Genomic DNA, 18,216 nt, shown 5'->3' with positions numbered 1-18,216 from the left:
GCCGGGTGAGATTGAAATGGGTGCCTGGGATGATGGTAAGACAAGGTGTGAACAACCACTACTAAAACTGTGGGAATAAATCTTGTTTATTTGCGTTTCTCCACTTAGAGACTGTCCATGCCTGTACATTCTCATGGGAGGCAGCTGTCCGGGGCGCTGAAAGCTGTTAATGCTCTCCCCAAGAGAGCAGCAGGTTACCTGCTGGCCCCAGAGCAGGTGCTGGGGAGGGGCTGTAGCTCAGGGCTGTCTGCTTGAGTGAAAAGCTGAAATTAATGACAGCTCTGCTCTGGCACAGGCTCTGGCGGGGGCTGAGCTGGAACCTGCCTGTAGCAGCCGGAGGTGGGCTTCCAGAAGATGGGGCCAGACTACACGCAGGCTCCTGCCCAGGTTTGGGTTATGCTGCTGAAAGCCATGCTGGGGCTCAGCCTGGAGCTGGTGTGGAAACAAGCCGTGTAGCTGGCTGGTGAGGACATGCATACAGGAGGAGCTGGAGTTTCAGGGAAGCTCTGATCCACGCTGAGGCTTGCAGGGGGCGGGCAGGGATGGAGGTGCTGCTGTCACTAACGTGCAGATTTCTGGCTCCCTCTGGGGACACAGGAGCTCCTTGGACAAACATCTGCTTTTTCCTGAGCTGTCTATTAAGCTGCAGTTTTGTCATCTGGAACGGAAGGTGAAGCGAAGGCATGGGCTGTGGCTGCTCAGGCAGGGAGTCTCACGCAATGCCCAGTTTCTTCAGTACTGTGCAAACCTCACGGAGATACTGGGCATCTGGATAGCCGCTCCTGTGGGGCAGAGAGGGAAGTGCGGTAAATCCTGCTGATGGTGCTAAAGCCACTGAGGGGAGCAGCAGTTTATTTTTGCCCCATCCCTTCACCAGGGGCTGAGGGTGGAAGTCCTGCTCCCTGGAAGCTGCTGCTGCCTGCAGGCACAGCTTGCACCCACAGCTGGCTGCAGAGCACTGTCACGGAAAAGCCAGGAAAGCTGAAAGTGAACAGGGCCCAGAATTCTTATCCAAGGGGAACTTACGGCTGTGGGATGGGCAAGGGCTTTAGCTCCAGCTGGAGGGTGCCAGGGCTGGTCTGCCACACCACAGCTGCCCTGCCAGCTGAAGCCATTGTGGGAGCCTGGAAGATCCCATGCCAGGATTTGTTGAGCTGGAGCCCATGGTTCTCCTCCTCTGATTGCTAAAAAAGCCACACCTGGAAGCTTGGGATGAGCTGGGCCATACCTGGCTTTGCCTCCATCCCAGGAGGTTTTGTGTGGGATGAGGCCCCATGTCACTCTTTCCTCTCCATTGCAGGACTTGATCTGGAATGTCAGCCCGTGCTCAAATGCTTTCTTCAGCAGCATTGCTGTCTTCTGCCCTTCCCTGTTGTCAGGCAGGAAGGCATAGAAATTCCCCCCTTTGTAAGGCTGCCCTGGGCGGGGGTCACCAACCTTAGAATAGGAAGAAAGCATTTTAAACAACCACCTGAGCGCTGCGCCTCAGAGCTGGCTTCTGAGATTCTGTCCAGCTTGAAAATACAGATGACTGTGGCCCCCATGGGCTGCTAGTCACTTTGCACTAAAACCAGAGGTCACACGCTCTTCAAAAGCAGCAAGCTGCTCCCAAACCTGGTGTGGAGCTTTCTGCCTTCCACAGGGCAATACCTCTGCTGCATTGCATGTGGGGCATGGAGCTGTAGCTGCCCCCCTCCTCGCCTGCATTGCCCCCACCCCCCAGCCACACTGACAGAACCCATTGCATTCCTGCAGCAGGATGCGGAAGCCCCTGTGGCAGGTACCTACCCCTTGCACACCATCAGGGATGTTGTAGGCAATCTGGAGCGTTAGGTCTCGATAGTAGCCAGGTAGACTCTGAGACAGGGAGGAGATCTTGAATGTCCCTAAGATCTTGCGGCTCGGGGCAACCAAGGAGGAGCTGCAGCAAGCTGGCTGCGTACTGTCTGCTGCAAAACATGTCCTGCACAAGGCGTGACCGCAGGGGGCCTGGCAGGTCACACCTGAGCCCTGACAAGCATCACACCGGCCCAGAGGGGTCTTTCCGTTTTCCTGTCCAAGGCTGGACGTCTGGTGTGAGGAGAGATCAGGCTTCTCCTGCACATTGCTCCAGCCCATTGGGGGCAGGGTCTGTTCCTGGTCCCTGGGCTCTGCTGCAGGCGACTGTTTGGCTGCAGCCTCAGGTGGGTCAGTAGCCGTAGCCCTGTACAGCCAGGCGGGCAGGGAGTGAGGAGCACCGTCTGCTGCAGGAACTGGTGACCGCAGCTGTCCCACCACTTCATTGTGGCCTCCTCTGCTCTTGTCTCTTGCAAACTGGAATCTGTCTGGCAAAACCTGCTTTAGCCGTGCAATGTCAGGCTCCCCCACAGAGAGTTTTGTCTTCGGCTGTTCCTGGGACTCCCTCAGACCAGCAGGACTTGGCTTATCCACTATGCTAGGGCTGAGAAGGCTGCTTCCTCCTTGCACAGCCCCAGCATCAACATGGTCATTGGCCTCCTCCTGCCCCGGTGCCTGCTGGAACCTCCAAGGACTGGGGGACCTTTTTTCCTCAGCCTCTGGCAGCCGGAAAGCCCCAAGCACATCTGTGTGGTCTGCTTTATCGCTAATGTTCAGGTGCTGCAGGCCTATCTGTAGGGACTCCAGGCTGCTGGGAAGGGCTGCACCCAGCACCGCGTCCTGCCTTCTGCGTGGCTGGATGACACTTGAGAGCCCTGTACTCTCTGGTCCTGGAGACAAGGATGAAGACTTCAGGGCATGGAGCCTTCTGGAAGAAAACACATGGAAGGCCTCAGTCACTCCTGGCAGCACCTCCTTGGGGCAGGCAAGATATAGCTTGTACTTGTCTTTGCTGAGTCCAACCCGGAGGGAGTTTCCTCGCAAGAGGCTGCACAGTTCACTCAGGGCACTGTCATCCGGACCATCTACAGCGAGCTCCGCGTAGCTCATACTCTGACACACAAGGTCAGGACACTTTTGCACGAGAGCTTCCACCTTCCATTTAGCCTGGAAAAGCTTGCTCCTGTCCACCGCCTGTAGCGTCAGCACAGTGCAGTCCCCAGTACGATGCTCTGAGATCTGCACACCTCCATCCCTACACAGTTCATCAATGGCAGAGCGGCAAACGTCTTTCAGGTAAGACCACTGCAGAGAGTCCAGGCTCATTTCTTCACTCACCCTATTGCCTCCACTGCCTGCCCTGCCAGCGTCTTGGGCCTTGTCACTTTCCTTTGACCTTGGCAGGGAGAAGCTGTTGGAACGTCGCAGCAGAGGCCTGGATTCAGAGGGTTTAGTGTCTAAAGCAGAAGAGGTCCTTGTCATGTCAAAAGTACTAGATGTGCTAGCCAGGGGGTGGTGCTTGATGGGACCTGAGCCTTTAGAGTCCCCAGGATGCTGCAAAGTGCTGTTTTCTTTGCCCCCAAAGGGAGAGAGAGCCTTGTGTCTTGTAAGCCTGGCACCTCCTTTCACATTGTCCCATTCTTTGGGCTCCTTCTGCTGAGACTCTGCTGCTGACCCCGAAACCACATCTGTTGTAGAGACATGAGGCTGGTACCGCTGGGTCAGTGCTGTTAGGTCACTTGGACCTAGAGCACCTGTCTCTGATAAGTGCTTTCCCGGAAGCTGCGCCTGTCCCACCGGTGGAGAGTCCTGATTCAGCAAGAGGCCTGGGCTGGCCTGAGACCTGTCAGCTTTCAGAGTCCTGAAGTTGGCAGCCAGCTTGAGCTCACCTTTCAGCTCCAGCCTGCCTGGGCTGAGCCTTGAGGTTGAGGTGTCCACAGGCGCTTTGGGCTTGTGCAGTGCAGCCTCTGTGGTGCGGGAGGTTGCTGGGTGTGAGGGCAGGGAGCTGCTGAGCATGTCAACCGTGTGCGCAGCACCTCTTCTGGCGCTGAAATCCTGAAGGTACTGCTTGGCCTGGGAGACATCAACAAGGTTTCCAATAAGATAAAGCTGCTTCACATCCTCATGGCAGAGCAACTGGGGATACAGTTTCTGCAGCTCATGTATCAGAGCTCTGAGCGCCTGGCTGTCCATATCCAGTCCTCCCTTGGTGATCTTCTCCTTGCGCAAGCTCACCTCCAGCTGCTGGTAAAGCTGCTGCAGGGCCAGATGGGCCTGCCGCAAGGCGTCCATATCCCCAGACATACCTGCAGATGGTTGGAGGTACAGTATGGCAATGCCATCACTGCTAACATCCACCACGTCCACACAGTGCTGGCGTAGCACACCTTGGTACTTGGCAGCACAGAACCTCTGCATGTACAAGAAAATGTCTGAGTCCATCACTAGGGAAAAGTCCTCCAGCTGTTCCACAGCTTCCCCATCCACTGGGTCCCGAGGTGATGGGACTTTAGCTGCCTTTTCACACTCTTGGTCCCAATTTGGCAGCTCAGTGGAGTCAGGCACTTGCTGGTGATCACGCATTCTGGTTTCTTTGGCCACATGGCTGGAACCTGGCAGAAGGATCTCTCCAGCGGGTTGGCTCTTGAGGTTCAGGCTGCCCAGCAGGTCTCTGCTGAAGGCCTGCAGCTCAGTGAATGGCCCCTTGACTATGCAGTGTGTGTTCTTGGAGTCAAAGTTGAACTGCACATTGCTGTAGCATTTATGCAAGTTCCTCAGGAGGGTTTTGCCAGCAGGAAGCTTGCCATAGTCAACTATCATGCAAGCACGTATGAAGATCTGCAAGTAGATAGCAAGCGAGTGAGAGAGCAAGGACTAAAAATAACCCCCCTCCAAGGCACAGGGAGAGGCAAATGCACCTGACACTTGCCACAGCCCCTGCATTATTATGACAGAAGAGACGACATGATCTGCCACCTCTCTCTCAGCATCCTGCTTTCAAAGGAGATGGGAGTATAACACAGGCAGGACTGAAAGACCCAGCCAGCCCAAGCAACTCTTGGACATTGTACCCATAGTCAAACAAGGAATGCGAGGGGCAAATCGCAGAGATGTGGTCCCACTTCTATATGCTGGGAACTCTGCAAGCAGCCCAAACCCAAGAAACCCACTATCCCTTCTGCATCTGAAATGCAGTTGCGCTCTTGCTCTCCCAGACCTTCAAGCAGTCTGGCACCATAGGCTTGCAGAAAGGTCTGCAATGCCAGGCTAACTCCCACGCCCTTGTTTTCAGTGCTCAGACATGAAAATATGAGACGCGGCTACTGCCATGTTCTTTGAAACTGGAGGAAGAGGCAAGAACTCCCCAGGGCCTCTTAGAGACCAGCATGTCTGTCTCCTGAGCTCTCTTGAGAAGGAGAGAGGAAAAATACACCGTGCGTGTCCAGCTAATCACACGGTGCCCAGCTAACAACACGGCAGAGGCATTAGCAGGACACCAGGTGTGCTGGGGAAACGTGCCCCTTCCCTCCAGTCTGACTATTCTTCCTCACTTTGACAGGCACAGATACCAAGCAACCGAGCGCACAGCCTGCCTCGCTGTCCCTGTGCTATTAGCACAGAAAAAAAATTCCTCGTTCGAATATGAACAAAAATGGATCTGCTTTAAGTCTAATTAAGATTAAAGGAGAGAGCGAGGTCTCCCTTCCCGAGCGTGTCTGCCAGGCCCAGAACCGGCCTGGGAGCCCCTGCGGCTGCCATGGCTGCGTGGGCAGGAGCCGTCTGCTCCTCGCTACCTCATCGGGGCGCAGCTCCGCGTCATGCGCCGTCACTTCCAGTGGGTATTCCTTCCCTCCGACCGACAGCACGTGCTGCTTCGCCTTCAGGATCCTCTGGGCCACTGGGTGGGAAAGGCCAGCGGCGCCCGCCTCAGCCCAGCCCCGTCCCCGCCCTGAGCGCGGGGGAACGCGGGGCAGGAGGGCAGGGGAGGCCGCGGCTGGGTGCTCGGGAGCGGCCGCGGGGGGGGCGCGGCTCTTGGCGGCCGTTACCTTCCGGCGCCTCGAAGGTGATGAGGGCGCAGGCCTGGGAGCCGGCCAGCACCTGGACGTCGGCGATCTCCCCGCCGCCGTTGCGGGAGCGCAGGAAGTGGATGGTCAGCTTGTCGGCCACCCTGTCGGGAGGCAGGTCGGCGGGGAGGCCCCCCACCCGCACCGTGCGGCCCGCCATGCCTGCGCAGAGAGGCCGCGGCCAGCCGGGCCCCGCGCCGGCAGGCCGGGCCGGGCCGGGCCGCCCGGGAGCCCCGGTAGCAGCTCCCCCCGCCCCGCCCCGCGGGGCTGAGCCCCCGCCCGGGCCCCCCTCGCCGCGCCGGGCCCTCACCCGCCCCGGCCGAGGCCCCGGCGCAGCCCCTGCCCGGCCCCGGGCCCCACCCGCCCGCCGAACCCCGGCGCCGCGCAGCCCCAAGCACCGCGGCCCGGCCCGGCCTCGCTACCTGCGCCCCGCTCCGGCCCTGCCGCCGCCGGGAAACGAAAGCGAAACCGGGGCCGCCCCGCCTCGGCCGGCACCGCCCCCGGCCCTGCCGAGCCCCGGGCCCTGCCCCCCCCGGGCCCCGCTTAGCGCCGCGGGTCGGCCCGGCCCGGCCCCCACAGAGCCCGGCCCGGGGGCCCGGCCCCCCGCCGTCCCCGGCCCCGTGCCCGGGAAGGGCCCACCTTTGCCCATGGCTCTCGCGCGCGGGGCCCATCCTCGTCCCCGTCCCGTCCCCAGCACGACAGACACGGCTCTCCCTGCAGATGCTTTAATTCCCACTGTGCCCAGGGGCCAGCGGCCGCGCAGAACACCTCATCGGGCTGACGGGGCTGGCCAGGGCTAGCCCGCGTCCTCCGTGAAAACGGCCACCCCCTGTCGTCCCGCCGGGACGTAGGCGAGAGTGTCCACCTCTCCCCCGCCACGGCTGGCCTTCTGGAAGTGGATCTCCAGGGCGTCCCTCATGGGTTCCTCACCCAGCACGTCCGGGATCCCCGAGAGCAGGACGGTTCTGGGGCAGCGGGAGGGCTGGAGCTGGGCAGAGCCGGGGGTGAGCTGCAATGGGCCCTATGCCTGCTGCCGTGCTCGGGGCTGCCTGCAGGAACCGCGCCTCGGGCTGCTCGGCAGCGTGGGAAGCAGGTCTTCAGGAGGCCCCACCTATGCTGGCTCGCCCTGGGCTGGCAGGTGCTGCTTGGCACCAGGTTTGTGCCCTTACCTGCAGGTCAGTGATGTCTCCACTCATGCACGGTGATATTTTGAGCTCGTATTTTCCTTTCCCAATAAGCACCTGGATGTGTCCTCTCGCAATTAGTGGCTCTGCCACTGCAGACAGAGGAAAGCCCTGAGCCGCCCAGGTGCCTGCTGAGCTCCAGGGGAGGTTATGCCCCTGGCACAGACACCAAGGCTGGCACTGCCCAGCCCCAGCTCACCTGCACCGGCACAGTCTCAGGGGAGACAGGACAGCCTGAGCTCACTCTGCCTTCCCTGTTCCCCACATCACAGCTCCATCTGCTCTTGGGAGACGACTTTTGCCCCCCCAGAGGTGGCTGGGCTGCTCCCCCCTTGCTGGCAGCCCGAGCTCAGCACGCCCCACACACCTCCGTCCTGTGCGAAGGTCAGCACCACCTGGCCAGTGTCGTCCAGGAACTCCCTGCTCTCCACCTCACCGCCCCCATTCTTTGTCTTGCTGAAGAAGAGCTCCAGCTTGTCCAGCAGTGCCTCCTCAGAGATGCCCAGGCTGGGCAGGTCAGACACGAGGATACTCCTGTTGCTCCGAGTCAGCCCAATCTGCAGGTGGCACAGGCTGGTCAGTGCCAGGGCAGGGCAGGGCCAGCCCCAGAGCCCAGGGGAGCAGCGCAGAGCTGCGGCGCTAATGCATTGAGCTGGGCTGCTACCAGTGACCCGGCAGGAGCAAGCTCAGGGAGTGGCGGAGCAGGGCACAGTGAAGCTGGTGCGTGCCCAGGGCAGCTCTGCAGTTCTCTGTGGGGCAGGGAGCAGCGGGCCCTCAGGACCTACCTCCAGGGCAGATGGCAGTAGTATGTCCACCGGTGCCGCCTGCACTCGCACTCTGCACCGGTCCAGCTCCTCCAGCTCCTCCCCATAGCTCAGCTCCACCATGTGCTCCTTCACCTCTATGATCCTCTGGGCCACTGCAAGCAGGGAGAGCCCCCAGCACAGGGGATCGACCACCTGCTCTGAGCACGCTGCGGGACAGGACTCAGGGCAGCTAATGCTTTGAGGGGGGTCATAACCCTGCACAATGCCAGCAGAGGGGGCAGAGCTCCGAGCCCAGGCCCAGGGAGGGGATGCAGGGCAGGCCCCAAAGCCGATCGACCAGGACACCTGGCTGTGGCAGTGCTCTTCTCGCTCTTACCCTCTGCCTTCTCAAAGGTGATGAGAGCTGAGCCCCCTGGCAGAGGGTAGCGGATCAGTGGGGTGAGCATCAGCTTGTTCATGTCCTCCTTGTTTGTCACAAGTCCCTTAAACACCATTTTCTTCTCTGGCAAGGCAGGCAGCATCTAGGTTGAAGTACACAGACAGCACCTGGAAGAGACTGGGCCCCGCACAGGACCCGTCCCTACGAACCCACAGACTAGAAACAAGCTCATGATTCAAAATAAGCAGCTGGAGAGCCTCAGCAGAGTCTCTCCTAGGGTCTGGCTATGCCTGGAGTCCCAAAGCCACGACGGGAGCTTCTGGCTCTGGCAGAGGAGCCACCTGTTAGCAGGAGCTGTGCCAGTTGTCACACAAGTGCCCAGCTGCATTCACCTGCAGCCTCTCCAGCCAGGCTCACGCCCCTTGCCAGCAGACCCGAGTGCCCACACACACTCTGTTACCGTCACCAGATCCTCCCAGAGGACCCTCTTCCTCACTTCTTCCAGTTTCTTTTTCAGCACCTGCTTTTCCTGCCTCAGTCTGTTATTCTCCTCCTTTGCTGAAAAAATGCCCATCTAGAAGGAAAGAAAGAGGGGTCAGTAAGGGAACCACTAGGACGTGAGGGGCTGCAGCACACTCTCCATTTTAAGCACAGCACTGTTCCTGAACACGGCTCCACCCACACCGTTTTTCTGCTGTTGACCACCTGCAGCCCTGCCCTGGCTCCTCGCATTTGATTACAGCCCTTCCTCCACCACTGCAGCACCGGCTCACTTCTCGGCACAGGCCTGATGTGACGTCCCGTGAAACCTCCACCGGGTCCAGAGCAAAGTATGTCAGAGCAGTGAGCCGAGTGATGCAGCCCCACCACCCACCGCCACCTTTCCAAGCCCAAGGCAGCTCCTCCCACCACCAACCTGGCAGGATCTCTCTTCATCTCTGTTTAAACACATTTGTTGCTCAAGATTTTTATGAAGAAGTTCTCCCTCTTTCCTCAGCTCTCGTGTCCTTTGCTCTACAGCTTCCTTCTCCATTTGTAGCTCCTCATGGTCTTGCTCCAGAGCACTACAAAGTTCCTGTGAGAGGTACCATCAGACAGCAAGACCCCGCAGACATTGTGCCACCCCCACTGGCTGTCCAGCCCCAGCACACGCTGCTCGTTTGGGGAGGAGGCGGGCTGCCCCCAGTGCGGAGCCCCAGGCCTCATTACAGGCTCTCTTAACCGTGGGATACCCCCTCTCCACACTCCGGCTCGTAGTCCAAGAAACATTAAGAAACAGTAAGAAACTCACAGTCCAGGAAGCAGTAAGGGACTCAAGCTGTGACAGCCCGGGTCGGCCGCGGCGGGCCCCGGCGTGGTTCGGGCCCGGCCCGGCCCGGCCCGGCCCGGCTCTGCGGGAGCAGCACGACGCACCTTGCAGCGCCCGATCTCCTGCCGGACTTGCTCGGGGGTCGCCTCTGGGAAGTCGTCCTCCGGGCCCTCGGGGGGGGGCAGCTGGATGAAGGAGTCCTGAAGGCAGGAGGGGTCCTCAGCCATGCTGCGCCGAGCCCCGCGCCGCCCCCGCGCCAGCCCCGCTTCCCGCACCGCCCCCGGGCCGGCCCCGCTCCCCGCTCCCCGCACCCCCGGCCCGCGGGTCCCCGCGGGCTCAGTCCCTCACCTCCTCCGCGTCCATCTCCGCGGCGCTGGCGCTGGCGCTGGGGGCAGAAGGGCGGCAGGTCAGGCCCCGCCGGACCCCGGCCCCGCGGCCGCAGCGGGGGGCGCCCGGCCCGGCCCGGCCCGGCCCGGCCCGGCCGAGCACCGAGGCCGCCCTACCTGCTTGGGACCCCGCCGCCGGTGGGACCCCGCTACCGCTGCGGCCCCGCACCGCCTCCCGCACTTCGCTTTCGCTTTCGCTGCCCGCCCCGGCCCCGCCCCCCGAGCACGCAGCCGGCTGCAGCCCGGCGGCCCCGGGGCGGCAGCAGCAGCCCCAGCCCGCGCACCCCCAGCCGAGACGGCCCGCGGGCGGTGCTGGCCCTCAAATCCCATCTTTCCACTCATTCCCCGCGTCCGCCCGCGCCCTCCGCCCCGTAGGACTGGCTTTCCCGAGGCCGCCCGACCCTCCTCGGCCGCGGCCGGTGAACAACCTCCTCCACCGGCCCTGCGCACCCCTCTGCGATCGAGGGCCCTAACCCCCCGGCTGCGGAACGACCCCTTCCACGACAAAGGACGTTTGCGAAGGTAGCCGAAAAGTAACGCTCGACTGGTGCAATCACTGCATAAGTTGCCCCCCGCGTCGCTGCATTTCTCAGCCAGAGAAGAGACGAGCGAAGCAGACGTCTGGAATTATCCATTCACCTTCCCGCTCCCACCCCTGTTCTCACAGGGATCACCGCAGGTTTGGGAATCGGTGCTTTCCAGCAGGGGCAGGAATGACACCCCCCCGGGCAGCGGGAAGGGGAAAGAGCAGCCTACGCCCCGCCGCCAAGCAGAGCTGCCCGAGAACAGCACCAGGCAGACGGCGCCTTTACCGCAGGACAGCGCTCCACAGACACCCTGAAGCTGGCCTGGACCGCGATGGCTTTCCCAGCTCTTACAGACACACAAAGCAACAATGGCCACATCATGAAGAAAAAGGCCTTGCAACGCTTTTTTTATACAACAAAACAAAATGGTTTTTAATAAACATTTATTGATGCAACCTCATTACACTTCTAGAATCGCAGCTTCTGGAAGAACCACTTATTCTTGCCAGTCTTGTATCTGGAAGAGGAACGCAAAGGTTAGAGAACGCTCCGCACCAGCAGGCAACAGCACGAGACTTGCACCAGAGCCGTCTGTACCCTCCCATGGGCCGGACACGGCGCCCGGCTGACCCAGAGGTAATTCACCTGGTCTCTTCAGCCCGGGCTGCAACTAGACCCGCTTTAAATGTTTAAACTGCCAAGGGAAGCAAATGCCAGCTTCCAGATTTTGTCATGGAGTCATCTTGTGAAGGACACCCGCACTATGGCGGCTTTCACCCCGAGAGGTAGGAGCACAGCACGTGGCAGTCCCACCAGACCCCCCACACGGAGGGCGGCCGTGGGGAGCCGCCCTCGGAGAAGGGCCCGCGATCATGGGCAGCGCGCTTTACAACAGCCAAGGCCCTGGGCTGCCCACGAGACACCCTGCATCCCACTGGGGCCGCACAACTCCTTCTGCTGAAGGAGTTTCTAAACAGAAAACCAAAGAGGAGGACCATTAACCCAAACCCGCCTCGGCAAAGCATCAGCACTGCCCTGTCCCACTAAGCCCAGTGACAGACAGCGGGGAACTGGCAGTGAGATGCTGAGAGATCGCCATCTGGCACCGAAGAGGCCCCGCTCGTGCTGGCACGAGGCTGCAGCGTTGTCATAAATGTCAGCCTAAGCCTATGGCTGTTGATAAACTGTTCCCCATCGCAACTCACTAACTCTCTGAAGAGAGAGTTGCCTAAACACACAAGAAGATGAGGAGGAATGCACTCAACCAAAACGTATTCAAAAAAGTTGGGGCAGAAGTGTCCAACCTGGGACTCACCCAGGCTGCGGCACAACCGCGCCGAGTCCTCGCCACGGGGACGGGTGCCGACACCACTGAAGAGACGAACTTCCAACTCACCTTTCCTCAAATTTCACCTTGGCTTCACGTCTCGCTTTGCGTTTTAGAGCGGGGTCCCTGAACACGTCCTTATTGACCACTGTTTTGTCCAGTGGAATATCGACGGAATATCTGGGCAAGAGAGCAGCAAGGTTCGAAACAGTCACAGTACCTGGCACAAGGGTGAAAACGCAGCAGGCAGCCTGAACCGCTCAAACGCATGTACTAGTGCCAGGTTAAGAGACCACAGCTCTTAAAGCTTTCTCAGTTTTGGAAATCACTGCAGTGTCCAAAGACATTTAATTCAGCCTATAAAGGAAACAACTACGTGCTTCACAAGACACAAGCAGCTCTATCCAGCATGTTGTGTTTGGCAGCCTGCACCAGCAGGAGCGCCAAGGGGACGGGAAGAAATGCCACTGGGCCACAACAGCTCTGCCAGCACCCCCAGACCCTCACAGTTGTTTCAAAGGCTCGTCCACTGACACCCCGTGATCGAGAGGAAAGTGAGTGTGGCTGAAGTAAGAGCTGACTGCCTTATTTCAGAAGTTCGCTAAGGTCTCCCCTCAAGTCCCTGTTTTCACAGAGTGTACGCCCTGTGTTCCATCAGCCACGTAATGAAGAACCTTAGGGACTCCCAGCACTCGAGAGCACTCTCGAGAACTATGATCATTAAAAGCAGCCGAGACATCGGGCTGCAGCCCCGCTGGCGGCACTCGGGCAGCCACACTCACCGGGTGGGCATCAGGTGGTTGTAGTTGTAAACCTTCACGAAGGACTTGATCTTGGACCTCTTCGCGATCTTCTTCTTGCCCATGGCGGCAGTCACCTTCCGCGGGTAGCGGTCGATGCCCGCCACCAAGGCGTGGCTGTACGGCCGGTCGGAAGTGCCGTCGTCGATGTTCTGAAACACACCGACCGCAGCCGGCGATGGCACCGCGGCGCGCCAGTCGCCGCCAAAGCCCGGCAGGAGCCCGGGCGCCTCCAGACACCGAGAGCGGCAGCGCTCCGGGCTCTCGTCCGTTCTGCAGGGCCGCCCCGCTGGAGCCCCGCGCTCACCTTCACGATGACGGCCTTGCGCCCCGAGTAGCGGCCGGCCAGCACCAGCACCACCTTCCCCGGCTTCATGAACTTCCCCATCTCTGCGGAGACAGCACGCGGCAGTCACAGCCGGGCCCCCGCCGCCCGCCCCGCGGATGGCGGCGGATCCCGCGGCCGGCCCCGCACTCACCGAGGCTCCCGCCGCGATGGCGCCCAGACCGGAAGAGGAAGCGGCCCCCGCGCCCCCGACCTTTCACCTCATGTCACCGCGCATCACTTCCGCTTCGTCCGCGCAGAGCAGTCGCGCATGCGCGGGCTGCGCCGCGGTTGCGGGGCAACAGGCGGCGGTGCGGGTGCCCGCCCCCCGCCGGGACTGGGGCGCCGCGGCTGCGCGGGGCTGTCCCGCAGCACGGCCCCAGCGCGCGGCCCGCTGTTACAGCCAGCGCAGAGCGAGGCCCCGTCCCAGGTGGAACCGCAGGTCGGTTAAACTGCGATTACAGCATCACAGCTCGAGCGCGCCACACCCCCGCAGCGCAGGCAAGCGATGGACGCAAATCAAAACACGGTGACTGGAGATGGGTTCTCCCCACACATACACTTGCTAAAGCGATTTAATGCATCCCCTATAAAACACCAGGCCGCTGGCGCCGACTGTCGCACAAAAGCTTCAAAAAAAGGAGCTCTGGGATCCCTCACCTGGCAGCCTGAGGAACTGGCCGCTTCTGCGGACTGCCGAGGCGCTGGAGGAGCGCAGCCCCCCATGCCTGCGTCGCAGCAGACCTGACCCAGTTTCATCCTTTCACACTCGCCACCGGATGACCTGCAGCCTGCCTCGCTCTGCCCGTGGGAGGCGTCTCGTAGGGGCATCATTTAGACCACAAACTTTGAGAAACAGCCATGTGGAGGCAGCATGGGAGCTAAACTGCACGCTCTGAGTGGCTTCGCCCACCCATAGGCTCGGTGGCCAGGCCTCTACCACACTCGGGGCAGGCAGCCTCGCACCCTGAACGCTCACTGGCATCTGCTCACCAGCAAAGCAGTTTCGCTCTTCAGAGCTGCGCAAAAAGGGCAGGGTGAGGTGCTGTGCAGCACGCAACCTTCAGCAGCTTCGCAGTGGCAGCCTTGTAAAACACAGATTTCCAGCATCAAGACACTGTAAGATTTCCCTAAAAGCAAATATCAATTTCAAAGAGCCAAACTTGGTCTTAAAAAAGCCAGGCTTCTTGAGCCCAACAGCTGCCTACTTGTGGAAAATGGATGATCTACAATAAAAATACATCAAAAAGCATCTTTGATGTTTTTCAGCTGCCGGACAGCCAGGTCAACGGGGAGGTTGAATTTCAAGTTGCTCAGGCGACTGAGAACGTTGAGTGCGCTCTCAAAGCCTGTGTTTGCCATGTAGCTCCATGGCTGGTAGTGGGATTGTACCAAAGCTCCAGATTTGCAGATCAGATTTACCCAGGAGACCAGGCGCTGCTCATTTAGTGCCATACACACCAGAGCTTTCAGTTCAGAGTCTGCACTGCGCTTGAAGGGGTCATGCTCCGTGAGGACAGTGTGGATCGCTGTCAGCAGGCTCTGTTTGGGGGTAATGGCCATTCCTCCTGTCACAGGCAAGGCAAAGGACTGGGAGAGCTTGCGAGCTGGGGATTCCACGAAGGCTTGTCCATTCTTAGTGTTGTAATACTTCACAAAGAGTTCCCAGGGGTGCATGGTCTGCGGGGATGAGGTGAACGCAGGAATCAGGCACGCAATGGGTGCCAATACCAGGCTCATTCCTTGAGAAGAGGCATAGAGCCCGTGAGCCATCAGGTCTCGCAAAGCAATGGTCAACTCCTTCCGCACAGCTAGAGTCAGCTCGTCTCTGCCTCCCAAGGGAATGTCCTGCAGATCAGAGGAAGTGATAACGTGGCCTACCTGCTGGTGTTTCATAGCTAGCTGCCTCACCCGCTCTACTGACAACTCCAGTTTCTTAATTAAGGGGGAATAGTCCTTGCTAGCTTGGTCCTTCTGCCAGAGGGTGCGAGGAATCTGACCAGTAGCACAACCAAACTGACTGACAGCGAATATTTGTAGCACAGCAAGCATGCGACGCATGAGGTGCAGGCCTGTTTCTCGCATCTTTCTGGCATCTTCTGGGTTCACTGATCAGGTTAGAAAAGAGAAAAAAATACTCTCATTAAGGAATCAACAGCTCTGCTCTTTCATGCACACAAAGGGAGCACAAACATCTGCTCCTCCTCCACCACAAATTCTCCTCCTCCTTGGGAGCTTTTGTCACTAGGATTGATGCTACTTTTTCTAGTTTCAAAGCACTGAAGCCAAAGCAAACATTTGCACGGCCTGTTCTCAACAATCAGGTCATCTTACAGAGAAGAAATCCTACAACAGCTTTCCTAGTGGGCACATACATAGTGAGGAAAGATCATTCTTTAGACACGACGATATCACATGGGTAATTAGTAGATACCAAAACCTTTGCTGAAGGAGATCACTGCCTACTTTCAAGAAGCGTCTTGTCTCAGCAGGGTAACATACACTGCTTACTCCTGATGCCATTATTAAATTCAGTTTGCAAGAGTAGCTACACTGGTTAAAACCCACAGTCCATCTGGGCCAGCATTCTATCTCTGACTAGCGGCAGACACCTCAGATTACAGAAGGTAAAGGTATTGTAGTATTTCATCTAGTATACTATTCTAGCTGCAATAAATTCCTGTGATAAGTAGACAAGTCTCAAATTATAAAGAACACTGGATCCATCCAGCTCGCTGTATCTGCTCACAGAGCTAAGAACTCAAAGAGCATTCATTACAGTGCAGCCCAACAGCGCGTACAAGACAAGGCTGCTCAGTCTGTCTGCGTTTTGCACTACGTATCAGAAGATCCTTCTATTCCTCATCTCAGCTGAGGACCAATCCCACCCTCTGTGCCACATGTTCAGATTCTGTGACTACTCTAATGATCCCAAGGAGAAAGGGTAAAGGAACTGGACGCAGGCCTTCTGTCAGTGGGAGTAGGAAAGAACAGCAACCAACTGCCAGGAAAAAAGCAAAGCAGCCTAGCGTGACTGGATGCTGGTTCACGCTTGCCGAACCTCAAATGAGTGATGGCAGGAGCAGTGCCAGAAGCTCCGAGCCAAGCAGTGCCCACCTCTATTTCCAGAAGGCCGTGTATTTGGTTTGTAGGAGCCACCACCGTCTTTTCTGCCTGAACATTCACAGTGTCCATCTTCTGCCTTACCAGAGCTTCCAACTTCATCTAGAAGAAGAATTTCACACTATTATTTCACACTTGTAAATTTAAGCTGCATATCCCAAGTACTAAAGTCAATATTCCTTAGACCTCTCTGCACCTTTTTTGTCAGTCTCTCGTTCTCCCCACCATCAGTTCAGAGAGAGCTGTACTTCCCTGTGACCCAGAAACCCTTCCTGTATTTTCTGACATCTGGGACCTCCCTCCTCATAACTTTGTCAGGGAATTACAAAGCAATTCAATCTGCTCATCTAAAAACTCAGCACTGACCCTGAATGAAGTTGATGAACATTTCGAGGTCCCTTATCTGTGTCTTCAGTTGTTCCACCAGCTGCTCCTTCACCCTGGCTGGATTAACAATCTGTGCTATGGCAGCATCCACACGCTGTCGCAGTTCCTCTGGAGAGAGCGTTGCAATATCTTCACTCAAGTCCATGTCCAGCTTCTTTATCAACTCATTTATAATCATCTGCAAAACATGAGTTAGTAGCATGATCTCACCGTGTGGCACTGCTGCCCATGAACTTCAAAATACTCCTTTAGCCGTTCATTACCTTGGAAACAGGCCACCTTTGCTGCACATAGAAAATCGCAAGAGAAGACACGGAACAGGTTTACACATGCAGATGAACTACTGATACACTACTACAGCTGCTGGCAAGAAATAAGGACTGACCTACTCCTACAGTCTATAAGAGGCTGACAAATGCTAAGAAGAAATACAGGCAGAAGGAACTTTGCGAGCCTTACCCGTTGTCTTTCCATAACCACAGACTGTGGCAGAGAATCATAGCTGCCCTCCTGGTAAGCAAATGTCTCCAGGTCATCCAGCTGTGTCTTGAGCTGCAGGATCAGCTCTCTCTGCTTCTCCTTCTGGACCTCAATTTGCTCCTGCTTCTCTCGCTCACTCTGACAAAACGTTACCAGTAAATAAAATGGAAGATTTACTGTCATAGTCAAGCCCCAGAGAACAGGATCGTGGTACGAGGAGTGTTTCCTTCAGCTCATGCACTTAACTAGTGCACACTGCATGCCAGTCTGAGAAAGAGATGCGCCTGTACATCAAGGAGAGGTACAACCACATCACCTCATCTGACAGAGGAAGAGCCTCTCCAGACCTCCTGCACGCAAGCCCCAGCTCACAAGGCCGGGATCCAGGAAGAACTGCTGCAAGCAGCCAAATAACACGTACATATCAAAGATGCTCTGAGTCACCGCTGTATCTCGGAGCAGAGCAGTAACACACAAAGCAGGGCTTTAACGCATGTCCCCACGAGCTGGCTCCAAGTCACCAAGGACGTGCACACTCCCATGACTGAGCTTCGTGCCAACCCGCTGCCTGGTCTCTCCCCGGGGCTGGCTCCAACCCACCACGGAGCATGCAGCGCCTCTGGACAGCGTGGCGTCAGGTGGCCACAGCGGCTGCCCCTCGCCTCGGAGCTCCCCTCTGCACGTGCCAGCGGCTAACAGGATCGCAGCCGCCGCTAATGGGCTTTAGCCAGGTCGGACGCACGCACCGACCCCGGGGCAGACAGCGGAATGGAAAACCACGCGATGCTGTTATCCGAGAGGAGACGGTTTTCTCCTCACCCCAGCAAAAGCCATCGCTCTGCCGGCAGCGGCGCCCGCAGAGACGGCTCGGCCCGGCCCGCGCCCCGGCAGCGGGTCACGGCGGAGCAGCGCGGGCAGGCCCGCGCACTCACCGGGGCGTCGCCGAGGCCGTGGGCCAGCGGCGCGGGGCAGCCGCGGAAGGCGAAGTCCTCCAGGTCGCGGAGCAGGCGCTGCTGTTCAGCCGGCCCGGCCCGCGCCACCTGCCGCAGCCGGAACTGCACCTGGGCGAAGTGCGAGGCCAGCGCCAGCAGCGCCCCGTGCAGGCGGCGCCGCTCGGCCCGCAGCCGCGGAACCGACTGCGGCGACCCACCCGCCGCTGCCGCCTCCTCGTCCTCCTCCTCCTCCTCCGCCGCCGTCGTGGCCGCCGACACGGCGCCCACCGGCGCCCAGCGCTCCCCCGGGCCCAGCGGGCCGCCCTCCGCCTCCATGGCCGCCGCTACCGGCGCCGCCACACCGCCGCCATCTTGCCGCCGCGGCGCGGG

The 18,216-nt window shown here is 58.9% G+C and overlaps 4 protein-coding genes across 5 annotated transcripts; all 4 read right to left on the bottom strand.

The window, feature by feature from the left end:
- Positions 1-68: 68 nt before the first annotated feature.
- On the bottom strand, positions 69-6,422 carry LOC142092038 (uncharacterized). Its single transcript, XM_075171762.1, has 6 exons — positions 6,323-6,422; positions 5,883-6,062; positions 5,631-5,734; positions 1,789-4,674; positions 1,229-1,437; positions 69-782 (listed from the first exon to the last, which is right to left on the bottom strand). The coding sequence occupies exons 2-6, from the start codon at positions 6,058-6,060 to the stop codon at positions 713-715; spliced, it is 3,447 nt and encodes a 1,148-aa protein (XP_075027863.1). The 5' UTR covers positions 6,061-6,062; positions 6,323-6,422; the 3' UTR covers positions 69-712.
- Positions 6,423-6,611: 189 nt separating this feature from the next.
- On the bottom strand, positions 6,612-10,139 carry IFI35 (interferon induced protein 35). 2 transcript variants are annotated; one of them, XM_075171766.1, is made up of 10 exons: positions 10,043-10,139; positions 9,888-9,918; positions 9,644-9,739; positions 9,147-9,305; positions 8,691-8,804; positions 8,228-8,372; positions 7,870-8,003; positions 7,452-7,641; positions 7,070-7,176; positions 6,612-6,888 (listed from the first exon to the last, which is right to left on the bottom strand). In XM_075171766.1, exons 2-10 carry the CDS (start codon positions 9,900-9,902, stop codon positions 6,697-6,699), a joined length of 1,152 nt encoding a protein of 383 aa, XP_075027867.1. In that variant the 5' UTR covers positions 9,903-9,918; positions 10,043-10,139; the 3' UTR covers positions 6,612-6,696. The 2 variants fall into 2 exon arrangements, with proteins under 2 accessions (XP_075027867.1, XP_075027866.1); XM_075171765.1 differs by lacking the exon at positions 10,043-10,139 and having other exon boundaries at positions 9,888-9,996.
- A 739-nt stretch (positions 10,140-10,878) lies between these two features.
- Positions 10,879-13,149, bottom strand: RPL27 (ribosomal protein L27). Its single transcript, XM_075171761.1, has 5 exons — positions 13,059-13,149; positions 12,887-12,969; positions 12,562-12,731; positions 11,849-11,959; positions 10,879-10,969 (listed from the first exon to the last, which is right to left on the bottom strand). The coding sequence occupies exons 2-5, from the start codon at positions 12,965-12,967 to the stop codon at positions 10,921-10,923; spliced, it is 411 nt and encodes a 136-aa protein (XP_075027862.1). The 5' UTR covers positions 12,968-12,969; positions 13,059-13,149; the 3' UTR covers positions 10,879-10,920.
- Positions 13,150-13,461: 312 nt separating this feature from the next.
- Positions 13,462-18,207, bottom strand: RUNDC1 (RUN domain containing 1). The gene is made up of 5 exons (XM_075171760.1): positions 17,827-18,207; positions 16,874-17,032; positions 16,394-16,592; positions 16,022-16,129; positions 13,462-15,012 (listed from the first exon to the last, which is right to left on the bottom strand). Exons 1-5 carry the CDS (start codon positions 18,160-18,162, stop codon positions 14,147-14,149), a joined length of 1,668 nt encoding a protein of 555 aa, XP_075027861.1. The 5' UTR covers positions 18,163-18,207; the 3' UTR covers positions 13,462-14,146.
- Positions 18,208-18,216: the final 9 nt, after the last annotated feature.

The sequence above is a fragment of the Calonectris borealis genome, chromosome 22 (assembly GCF_964195595.1).
Source record: "Calonectris borealis chromosome 22, bCalBor7.hap1.2, whole genome shotgun sequence".
Lineage (NCBI taxonomy): Eukaryota > Metazoa > Chordata > Aves > Procellariiformes > Procellariidae > Calonectris > Calonectris borealis.
Note: the sequence above shows the minus strand (reverse complement) of the source record. Positions and strands in the feature narration are given on the sequence as shown.